The sequence below is a fragment of the Odontesthes bonariensis genome, chromosome 7 (genome assembly GCF_027942865.1).
Source record: "Odontesthes bonariensis isolate fOdoBon6 chromosome 7, fOdoBon6.hap1, whole genome shotgun sequence".
Classification (NCBI taxonomy): domain Eukaryota; kingdom Metazoa; phylum Chordata; class Actinopteri; order Atheriniformes; family Atherinopsidae; genus Odontesthes; species Odontesthes bonariensis.
Window position 1 is genome coordinate 14,011,753 of NC_134512.1, and position 11,740 is coordinate 14,023,492.

Genomic DNA, 11,740 nt, shown 5'->3' on the forward strand with positions numbered 1-11,740 from the left:
ACTCCAGAAGACTCAGGTGGAGGCCTCAACAATCACCTGGATTAATGACTACTTGACAAACAGACCACAGTTTGTCAGACTGAAGAATTGTGTGTCTAACCAGGTGATCAGCAGCACAGGAGCACCACAGGGGACTGTACTCTCACCATTCCTTTTCACTCTGTACACTTCAGACTTCCAGTACAAGTCAGACTCCTGTCATCTACAGAAATATTCAGATGACTCTGCAGTTGTCGGGTGTATCAGAGATGGACAAGAAGCTGAGTACAGAGAGCTGGTGGACCGCTTTGTGGCATGGTGTGGGAACAATCATCTCATCTTGAATGTTAACAAAACAAAAGAGATGATTGTAGATTTCAGGAGAAACAGGGTCAGATCAAACCCTGTTTCCATCATGGGAGAAGAAGTGGAGGTGGTTGAGGAATATAAATACCTTGGTGTTCATGTGGACAACAGACTGGACTGGAGACACAACAGTGAAGCAATCTACAAGAAAGGACAGAGCAGACTGTACTTCTTGAGGAAGCTAAGGTCCTTCAAGGTTTGCAACAAGATGTTGCAGATATTCTACAAGTCTGTTGTTGAGAGCGTCATTTCCTCTTGCGTCATCTGTTGGGGCAGCAGCATCAGAACCAGGGACCTAAAAAGACTCAACAACCTGATAAAGAAGGCTGGTTCTGTTCTGGGGACGACTGTGGAACCTCTGGAGACAATAATGCAAAGAAGGATTTTGCATAAAATCAAGAGAATTATGGACAACCCTGAACATCCTCTCCATGAGACTGTTATCGGAAAACAGAGTCTCTTCAGTCAAAGGCTTCTTCAGTTTGGATGCAAAACGGACCGCTACAGGAAATCTTTCCTGCCCACAGCCATCAGCATCTATAATAACTCCTTGATTTAATTGAGCTACATCAACATTTAATTTCCCTCTGGGATAAATAAAGTATTTTTGAATTTGAATTGAATTGAATTTTCTGTGGAGCAGAATGACTCGTATATCAAGTCCCGAAATGCGAAGTGCCTCACATCATGGCATGTTAGTGAGGAAAAATGACCTAACTGCAAAACAATGAGACCTCTCTGCTTCATCTTGTGTTCTCCTGGCAGTGTGATAACGCTTGGCACTGAAATGTTGTCATCTGGCCTCTGTAACCTGCAGCAAAGGCAGCATCGGGTCATAAATTGGCCTGGACGGTAAAGGAGTATAGTGTAAAGCTTTTAGAATGAGCATGCAGTTAGAGTCAGACTGCATCAAACACTCAGCAAAAGCACATTAATCCCATCTTCTAAAGGGAGATTATTTGTGAGATGGGGGTGTAGGAATCCATTAAGAAAATTAAATGGATAATCTTTTTTAAAAAAGTCTCTGAACAAGCGCATTTAAAATCTGTCTTCAGATCCAATGAAGGTCCTTTTGTAGACTTATGAGCTTAACATCGCACTAATTAACAGTGCCAGAGGAAAAGAGCATCACAATAGCAGTGGTAAGCTAGTAAATATTCCAGCATCTTTTATTCATGCCAAATCTGCAGTACCATCGTTTTGGTTTTATCTTTCGTTTGCTTATCCGCACACTTCGTTGAGACTGTATGTGGACGAAGAGAAGTTTTTATCATTTTCAGATTGAAAATCACTGTGCCTGGGTGGCCACTTCCACACTCTGACAGAAGATTCTGTTCCCGTAACAGTTTGATTGATTTCCACAGGGTGTAATCAGTAATTAACACAAGTGTGAGCTACTGAGTCAATTTGCACAAATAAAAGACAGCTGACAAGCTCTGCCAAAGGGAAAAAAAAAACTCTTTCTGATGATATTGTTTTGTGGAAGAAAAAGAAGGACAACATTTGACAGCCGACTAATTAAAGCCAAGTAAAAAAAGAAAAAATAAGGCTGCTGGTTTTTGAGAAGAAGACGCTGAGGTCGATCTCCACCCCGAGGCTGTTTCAGAGCTGCTGAGCCCTGACAGCAGATGCCCTGATGTCCACTGTCTCCTGCCAGGCTCCAGGGACAGTCAGCAGGAACTGGTCAGCAGACCCCAGGCTACAATCGGCATTAGAAACAGAAGGTCAGCAGTGTAGAGGTTCGGCACACATACCCGTGCCTTCAAAATAAGCTATAAAACTTCAAACCTGTTATAGAGGCAGTTGCAGTACACAGATGGGGTGGGTACAAAATGAAGCCACTGCATCCATAGTTTTATGCAACTTAAGAGCACGATGTTTTGTACTAGCTGAAAGCAGTCTATCGATTCCTTGGGCTATCAAGTAAAAAAAAAAGACTTAAACTAATGCAATCAGCTGAATAAAAGTGCATGGAAAAAGGGGCCCCCCCCCAAAAAAAAAATTACATTCAGCTTGAGCGCATATGGCAATTACATTTCTTCTGGCTGTTATCTGATGTTCGTCTTGACATTATGATGTATTAACAAGAGCCGTGCCTACAGTGGCTCTGAAAGAAAGCACGCAAACGACATGCCGTTTAAGCAGTGAGACAAAACGTCTCTGTCAAAGACGATTTTTCACACGTCAACACACGCGCGTTGGTCTCTGCGCTTCCTCTCGTGGCGGGGTTTCATCTTTATGAGGGTATCTCTGTTTTTGTACCACAGGGCCGCAGCGGACTGGGCTCCATCTTTGTCTGGGCCTCGGGTAACGGCGGCCGGGAACAGGACAGCTGCAACTGCGACGGCTACACCAACAGTATTTATACCCTGTCCATCAGCAGCACCACGCAGTCCGGCAATGTACCGTGGTACAGCGAGCCCTGCTCCTCCACCCTGGCCACCACCTTCAGCTCTGGAAATCCAGGGGAGAAACAGATAGTGGGTGAACACACTCTCTCACACACACACACACACACACACACACACTTATATATGCTTTTAATATCTGTTTTTTGTGTAGGAGCATACTGTAAATTTCAGCATGCCAAAAAATAAACCATCGGAGTCACGCTTACACAACGCTGGCACTAGTACATCCTTTTTTGAGTATATCTTCACACTAATGGCACGTCTCTCACGTCAAAACTAGGCATCAAGCTGTGAAAAAAAGAAAGCAGGGCTTCTGATATGTAAGATACAATGAGGGAAGCAGACAAACACTGAGAGATGCCGCATGTTTCCTTCAAGCTTTTTGTCAGCTGATGAAAGACTCGCCTCGGGGACGTAGACTAACATAATACAACCATGAATTGCGCCAGAGAGATGCTGCAGGCAGAAAAAAATAGAATTGATCAAAACAGGGTGAAATTAAAAAAGATTGTTTTGTTTTGTTGTTACTTTAACAGATGAATGCTGCATTTGATGCGTTCGTGACTTTGTGCCGTTTCTTTTGTCCATATTTAGCATTTACGCTTACTGTAATGGATTGTTTATTTTTTGCAGTTTTTGCAGACCAGGCTTTCAAAGAAATCCTACATGAGCTCACAAATGGAAAATTTGACCTGTTGTCTATTGATAAAAACATGTTTTGTCAAATAGAAGACAGAGTACCGTAGGTGAAAAAAAACTTTGAATTCCAGTTACTCTAACAAAGCAAAACGCCCCTGAATGCACTCTGCTGTAATTGAATCTCTGTGGTATCCCTACCTAGAAAGAGAAAAATGTTGCCCTTAAAAACAAACACATCACCACAGAGTTGCAAAGTTCAGAGTTTCCGTTTCAGGCAATGTGCTCAATTCAGTGCAGCAAAGCAGAAATTTTAAATAGTGTTTTCAGAAATGTGCTGTTTCCACATGATCAAACAGAAAGATAATGGTGGCCAAGTTAATGATTGTAGTGGCATTAATGATAAGAGTACAATACTGGAAGGTTAAGCACTAAGTGTTTTTTTAATACTTATTATTCAGCTTGTAGATCATTTTTCGCTTGGTCAGTTGTAATATATTCTTGGTATTAAATGTCAGAGTAAAAAGCGTCTCTGACAAGTTCTCAGAGCTGATATGTTGTCAGATTGCAGGTTTTTGTCCAGCCAAAAGTCCAAAAACCAGAAATGTTTAGTTTGCAAAACCAAGAACCACAACAAAGCTACATAAAAAAAAAAAACTTCAGCTACAGCTTGATCCAAATGATGGACTCATCATTTTTTGCTTAGGCTCTGAACGTGTGAAATCGCTTCTTTTTTTAAGTGTTACACTCTGTGGTTTAACACGTGCCCCCGTGCAGACCCCCGGCTTCCCTTTGTTTACACCTCTGACACAGAAGCATCTCTCCACAGATAATGGTCATTAGTGCCACAGTCTGTCAGGCTAAAAGAATGCATCTCTAACCTTCACAGTCCACCTTGCTTCTGGCCTCTTGATCATCTCTGATATGTCCTCATCATGGCTCAGACAGGCCTCATTAGCTTTCTGGCACTGACAGCAGAGAAGAGCAGATTCTTACCTGGAGTGCTAACTCCATACTGCATTCCACCACCACCTGACATGGCTGCACTGATTTTGCTGATATTCACTGCCCCGTCTGTGACCCCTTGGCAAGCATCCGCAGACCTGAGACTGAGCCCACCAGCTCATTATCCTCCTCCTCCTCTTCCTTCTTCTTCTTCTTCTTCTTCTTCCCATCTCAGATAGCTGCAGGCAGTGCTCCCATTGTCCCTGCCCTTCCCCTTCCCCTGTCTCCAGCTTCTCTCACCATGAACTTTGCTCAAGTTGAGGTGTGAAGCTCCATGTGTCATATCACTGTGTCTCTCCTTCAGTATTTACGTGCACTTCTCTCTTTTCTATTCTGTCTAAGGTGACCACAGACCTGAGGCAGAAATGCACCGACTCTCACACGGGAACATCGGCTTCAGCCCCACTGGCTGCTGGGATCATCGCTCTGGCTCTGGAGGCCAAGTGAGTGCAAATGACACGAACGCCTCTTAGAACTATTTTTACTCTACTGCCAATTACATTATTGAGGCTTTAATTCATTTTTTTTCATCTGAAGAATCTTTAAGTACCCTTAAAAAGTGCCCCATAGATATATGAATGTAGAATTTTCCTTGTTATTATCAGTATTATCATTTTTATTATCATGCTTCACTGGCTGCTGGTGGGAGGTGCGAGCTCTTGTGTCCCAGCAGAAATACATTCCACAGCAAATTAAGCTTTTGATAATCAGTTAATTAGCATGATAAATCAGCAGCTGCAGCTTACGCAGACGTCTGAATACCTGTAGGGTCGTTAGTGAAGATTTGATTCTCGAGAATGTCTCTCATTATCGCTCACACAGGAGCTCCGATGCCCAAGTTTCTGTGAGCCTCTCCAATGTGTCACGCTCGTATCTTAAGTCATATCTTGCATGTGCTAAGTCAGTCTTATCACTCACTGTCCTCCACTTTGCATATTTCTCCTCATGTCCACATTAATGATGACAGCTGTCAAATCCTATCCTGCAGCCCTTTACCTCCCGGGTATCTATCCTCAGCCTGTCTGGCTTATCTCAATTCTGTCAGCTCTGATATCATAAGAGATGGGCAGTAACTGACAGACCTCAGGTTTTCAAAACGTAGACTATCAGTCAATATTTGCCAGTGAGCAGCACCCAGCAGGCACCCCTCCTGACAGGCAGTAGTAATCACTGGGTAGCTGGTTTATCAGACTGGGACCACACTGAAACTCAGAGATGGAATCATTTAATAAGCTGAAGGGTTTGACTTTCTGCTTTTTTTATTATTTTATTATTCTACCCTCCCTCACACACACTTGGTTGAGGTGACATTGAGTGGATTGGGGGATCTTGTCCATTAATAACACATGAGAGGATGTGAGATGTGAATGCTGATGTGGAGGGCGGCAGAGGTGATGTGCCTCAGTGAAACGCTGCGTTTCTATTTCCGTCGACTGTGGTGTGGCACTCGGTAAAAACTGTGATTCATGGTTTGATTATTTTAGCCCGTCGAAACGTTTTTTCCTCAATCAAGACTCTTCTCTGATGGATGCTCGCTGTATTTCATCCCAACTCTGCCGTATATGGGATAGAAGAAAAAAAAAGCCTTCTACCCTGTGAAAGGTGACCCTGCTCCCCCGGTCCCAGACCTAATTTGAAGCTAGCATTGCAAAGAGGAATGCACATGATTCTCCACGGTGTACATCTACTGTCTTAATGTGTTTCTTGACCTCTCAACCCAACAGGTTATAATGTTCTTTTTATTACTGATGCTAACACCTTAATGTGAGCCAACAGCTTTGTTATGGTTGCCTGGTATATCCCTCCCGGTCTCCTCCATGTCTCAGTATAATATTTCGGAGGCGAATGGTCGTCCTCAGAGCAAATTCTGACATGGATCACATTTCAGGTGTAGCTACAGTCCCCTGACCTTTTCCATGTCCCACAGCTCCTCACATTTTCTCTGCTGCATTATTGTGCCGTGGAGGTCGGTGACTTTTCTCATAATGTGCATAATGTAGAAAGGATTGCCTTCAGCTATGATATGACAGAAAGTCAATACGGTTATTTTGCTCTCATTCCTGTGTGCGCGCAGTATGAACCTAACCTGGAGGGACATGCAGCACCTGGTGGTGAGAACGTCCCAGCCCGGGCACCTCAGCGCCGGAGACTGGAAGACCAACGGAGTGGGACGCAGAGGTAGAGACCGGTTATCATCATTATTCCAAACTGAACACAGGCCGTACACACACAGTGAGGGGTCTCCATGGGTATGACATTACAGTATACATTTACAGTCGGAAAAAACAACACAAACTGTAAAGAACACAAAGATCTATATATGAATGATTTAATGATATCTTATTATATTTATGCCTCAGTCCTGAGCACTGAAAGTAATTTATTGAAAACACAAAAGTTGCAAAAGACGTCATCATCATGCAAAGACAAATCTGTTCTGTGTTTTTTCGCCTGTTTGTCAATACGCCAACTGGCTGGTTGACCTCATACAGACTTTACTTTCAACACAGCCAAAGCTGTTACAGCAAGATTTTTTACTCTGCATTATTATATAGATTAGTGGTAGCTGTAAGTTTAGAAGTTGGATCCTTCAGACCGTCCAAATGCCAGAATATTCTGGTAAAAACGCAGACCAGCACATGCTGGGCAGCCCTGAAAAGAAGGGTGTGTTTGTGTGATTGGGTGAATGAGAAATGCGTCAGTGCTTTTTAAAACCTTTCTGAGGTTAAAAGGTGCTTTGTTTCCCTGATTTTCCTTTTTTGAAGGGATTTTAAAATTCTTTTTGCCCAATTTTCAATCACTGATTGGCCATGCCTCATCCAGCATCGCTGACCTTCTCACCTCTTACACGCCTTCTTGTGTTCTTGTGTTCCAGCTGGTACTCAGTGTCTCCAGGGCAAAGCCAGAGACAAAGCTGGAGTGTTTGCTGTTAGAGCTCGACAACTGTGAAATCATTTTCCACTGAGAATTTAAACGAGCTTTGTCTCCTTTCAAAACTCCCTTCTTTGCTTTTTATTCAGGGTTAGTTCTGTACTTTGGAGTTTGTTTACTGTTGGAATTATTATTATTTTGTCTGTTTTTACAAATATTTCTCACAAATAAAGCCCGTCATTATATATGAACGGAGACTATTTTCTATTTTTACCACCAGTTTTCTAAATCTTTGTTCTGCCAGAAACCAAAAAGGTAAAAATGTGTGTTTTCAGCTTTCATTATGTTGTTCGCCAGCTTATAGTTTAAAGATTTTTTTTTTTCATGTCCCCATGCTACCAGTCAAGGAAACCATTTTCGTTTCAACTCCATTAGAATTAGGCAGTAATGTCAGCAATCCAGCAGTCAGTCGCACTGACTGACGCCCAGATGGCAGAGCCACAAGGTGTTTCTCAAAGTCAACGACACAAGGGGGCTGTCAGACCCGTCATTGGGAGGACATATAATTGAACAGTCCAGCGAATGTTGTGAAACGAAAGCAGGTGTGCACTGAAACGGTGCTGCTCTAGCACTCATTTTATTGTTGACACTTTAAAAATGCAAGAGAGAAATGCTTGAAAATGCATCCTTAAAAAGAACATTCAAAAAACAAAGGATAGGCTCCTCGTACCAGTCTTACATTTCAGAGCAGCCGCATCAGACTTTCATCAACCACCTCCGCCAGCTTTCCTGACAAAGTCCACCCCCTGTGTAAGCTCCGAACACGAACACACCATGTTTTGCAGTTTACCTTGTTGAAAAAGCCACCAAACAGGCACTCACCCAAGAACGGTCTGCTGCTCGGTCTTGAGCTTTGCAGTCTTGACGGGAGATCCAGCACATCAAACCGCATGTAAATTTACAGTTCTTGCAAATGTCCTTTTATACGGTGGTGTGGTGCCAACAACGCTGTCTGTCCATGCTTTGTGAGCAACAGAACTTTGTTTACTCTGTCTCTCGTTCCCCTGCAGAGCTCAGCCTGTCAGCAGCTGTCAGTCAAACGCGCGGCCCCCAGCCAGCTGAGACGAACAGGAGCTGTTCTAATATTTCCCTAAATATCGTTTTTCCGTTCGCTGTGACATTGGAAAAAAAATGGAAATTGTCAATGAAATTTGAACACGTTTTTTGGTTTAATTGGTTCCTTTAAGAAAGTCAGTATTCTTGATGGATGATTTCTGATTGAAGGCTCAGGACTGGGGCACACTTAAAGTGTTACTTTCTGGTGTCATCTCCCACCAGCATGCTGTTCTCTCCTCATCTCTCCATCTGTCTTCTCTGCACAGTGAGTCATTCGTATGGTTACGGGCTCCTGGATGCAGGTGCCATGGTGGGTTTGGCACAAAACTGGACGACATTGGGGCCACAGCACCAGTGTATCCACACAGTGCTTACAGAACCAAGGTTAGGAGGATGACTTGACTCTGTGTTTGAGTGTAAAGTGTGTAATGCAGTTGGTTTTAGTTTTATTACGAACACTCTGTCTTCTATCATTCCTCTCAGCTTGACAGATGTCACAGCACCCTCTTCGAGGCCGCTTAGATTCTTTGCACAGTGCGATTGCCTGTGTCCCTCTCTGCAGCCACACAACATTAACCACTCTATCCTCCACTTGTCAAACCTGCAGAGACATCGGAAACAAGCTGGTGTTCAGCAAGAGTGTGGATGCCTGCTGGGGACGACCAGAGTATGTCAGATCTCTGGAGCACGTTCAGGCTCGCCTCACTCTCTCCCACAACCAGAGAGGAAAATTGGCCATTCATCTCATCAGCCCACTGGGCACACGTTCCACCCTGCTGTTCCCAAGGTACACAGTAAAACATGCCCCACCAGCAGCCCAGGCCCAACGGAAAGCTCCCTTTCTTGTGTGTCAAACACAGACGGGGCCCAATGTGTAGTCACTTCAGTCGTAGTTGTACACAGATTCTCCCACAGGCACACTTTCTGAGAACAGCCCAGAAAAATACTCTGCAACACCAAACGTGCAGTTTCTCTCCTCTTCAATCCAGACCTAATGACTACTCCTCGGAGGGTTTCAACGACTGGGCCTTCATGACCACCCACTCATGGGACGAGGATCCTCAAGGAGAGTGGACCCTAGAGATCGAAAACACAGCAGCTAATGGACGTGACTATGGTAATCAGCATTAATTGTTCAAAATGGTCTCATCCCATCAAAGCCACATTCATGCCAGCATGAACTGCCCCCCACTCAAGTCTTGTTGAATATTTTCTCTAAAATGCCTCTTCTCAGTCCCACTTTCCTCTGCACCACTCCATCTCCGAGGGGAGAGGCTCTCAGAGGCACATCCAGACTAAAAGTTGTTTTTCTGCGGGAAAATATCTGCTGGATTTTTGATCAGAACTTCTTGGGAGTGTTTTTCTTTCCAATATTTGCACTGCAGTTTTGCTCAAGAGGCAGCATACGGTCATGAAGAGCCAACATTTTTCCTGTGGCTTTGTTTACTCAGAGCTGCAGAGAGAAATGACATGGGAACGCCTCTCATCCTCTGCTTGTTGTGTTGATCCTCCTCCGGTGTTGTGTTTGGACTGTTCACATCACTTGTTTCCTCTCCTTCCACCCCCAATCCTCTTCTTGGCCAGTTCACTCTGCACACTCTCTGAAAGTTGCTAAATTGATACTTGTCTCCGCCTTTTTATACCTGCCCCGCCCCCTCACTCCTCTGCTTTTCTCTCAGGTGTGTTGAGTCAGTTCACCCTCATCCTGTGGGGCGGTGGACCCAGCGTCATCAACCCATCTTCACCCGACTTCCCTCGGCCGTCCAACAACAGCTGCAAGACATTCGATGCCCAGCAGATCTGTATTGGTGAGATCACTGCGCCTCTGCTGACACTGAAACTTTGAACAGGAGCCACTTAAGTAGAACAGACTCATTTGGTATTGGTGCCGGCACACAAAATAAGCTTTAGGTCAGACGGTGTTGGGCTTCGTGACTTGTTAACAGCAAATGCTGCGAATACAGATCCGCCATTCACAAGCCTCTTGTGCATCTGTTTGTCTGAGTCCACAATAAACTAGCACGTTGCCATATGTCATATGAGAGTGCAGGGTGAACTGGGAGCAGCAGGCGAGATTAAAACTGCAACAGTGCAGGAGGTGCACGTTGTCGTCAACTGTCGATTCCCTCCGTGAGAAGCAGATGAGGTCAGACACTTCTTTCTGCTTCCAGTCAGATGCTTTCTTCTTAATCATTCTTAACTTCTTAATCTTTCAGATGAAATCTGTATTACAATAGTTACTGCTAATCCTTTCATTTAAACATCCCCAGTTTTTTCAGTGACCTCTCAAACATTAACTCATGCACAGAAAAAAAAATCAAGCATAAAATATCTATTAAGTATCTCAGCTTTGGAAAAGGAATAAATCTCCTGGAAGAAGTGATAAAACTCTAATTCCAAGCATTGTACCAAGTCGGTCAATTCTATATTCACAGTTTGTTTCTTAATTTAGGGGAAAAGATATTAAAGTTGGAACATGTAAAAAAAAACGATGGTTCTTCTCAAGTGGTCTGCACTTCTATAACACTCAACCCTGGTGGTTTGGGAGCACTTTGCAGTATTATTGACCGATTCACATTCCAGTCGCGGTAACCAAGGACGGTTCAGAGACTACCTGAGACACCGAGGCCGGGCTGAGATATCTGTATGTCGCATATGAACAATAATCAGCTTTAAGTTGGTATGAAATAACCCAGCAGTGAATGTAGTGAATGCAGTAAATGTGGAATTAAAATGTGGTCTCCAATTTTATTTCAGTCACAAAGGAAACTGTACAAAGAAACAAACATGGAGCACACATTAGAGAATTTTGGGGGATTAATGGCAAACAGCAGGCAGTCACAGTAAAGCTGATTATTCTTAATGATAAATACGAGTGAAAGCTTTCTGATAATCACCACTGCGAATGTCTCTCTGTTTAAAAGCGTATAAAAAAAACATTCATGCAACAGGCAGAGGATTGAGAGGGAGATTTATGAGACGCTGGATGTTAACAGAGATCTTTAAGCAGATGAAGTTGCTGCACCTCATTTTTACCAAAACAGCACAGTTGATTGATTCTGAAAGGATTTTTTTTTCTTTTTGATCATCCGTCATTTCTGCATCAGCAAGTGCGCATGTTTGGACAGAATATAATATAGACTACAATTAAAAATTAAGTTAATGACCACATTTGAGATTATCTTTGGAGGTACAGCGATGAGTTGAGGCCTGCAGATAGGATCTGCCACTGCTTTGTAATTAAGAAGTGATCTAAAACGCACAACGCCGGTGTATAAAAACTCCTGATCTGACAAAGACCTCCCATCTTAAATCCACCCAAACAGTCTTATTGTTCTTATTGAGTCGGCTATATT

The 11,740-nt window shown here is 43.5% G+C and overlaps 1 protein-coding gene across 2 annotated transcripts in view; it reads left to right on the forward strand.

Moving 5' to 3' along the window:
- Positions 1-11,740, forward strand: part of furinb (furin (paired basic amino acid cleaving enzyme) b) — a 95,439-nt gene that overhangs the window by 80,704 nt on the left and 2,995 nt on the right. For both annotated transcript variants that reach the window (XM_075469553.1, XM_075469554.1), the window contains exons 9-15: positions 2,613-2,825; positions 4,740-4,840; positions 6,472-6,575; positions 8,651-8,768; positions 8,992-9,171; positions 9,374-9,501; positions 10,064-10,192. In XM_075469553.1, the coding sequence (XP_075325668.1) occupies positions 2,613-2,825; positions 4,740-4,840; positions 6,472-6,575; positions 8,651-8,768; positions 8,992-9,171; positions 9,374-9,501; positions 10,064-10,192 (973 nt within the window). The remainder of the gene's footprint in view (positions 1-2,612; positions 2,826-4,739; positions 4,841-6,471; positions 6,576-8,650; positions 8,769-8,991; positions 9,172-9,373; positions 9,502-10,063; positions 10,193-11,740) is intronic.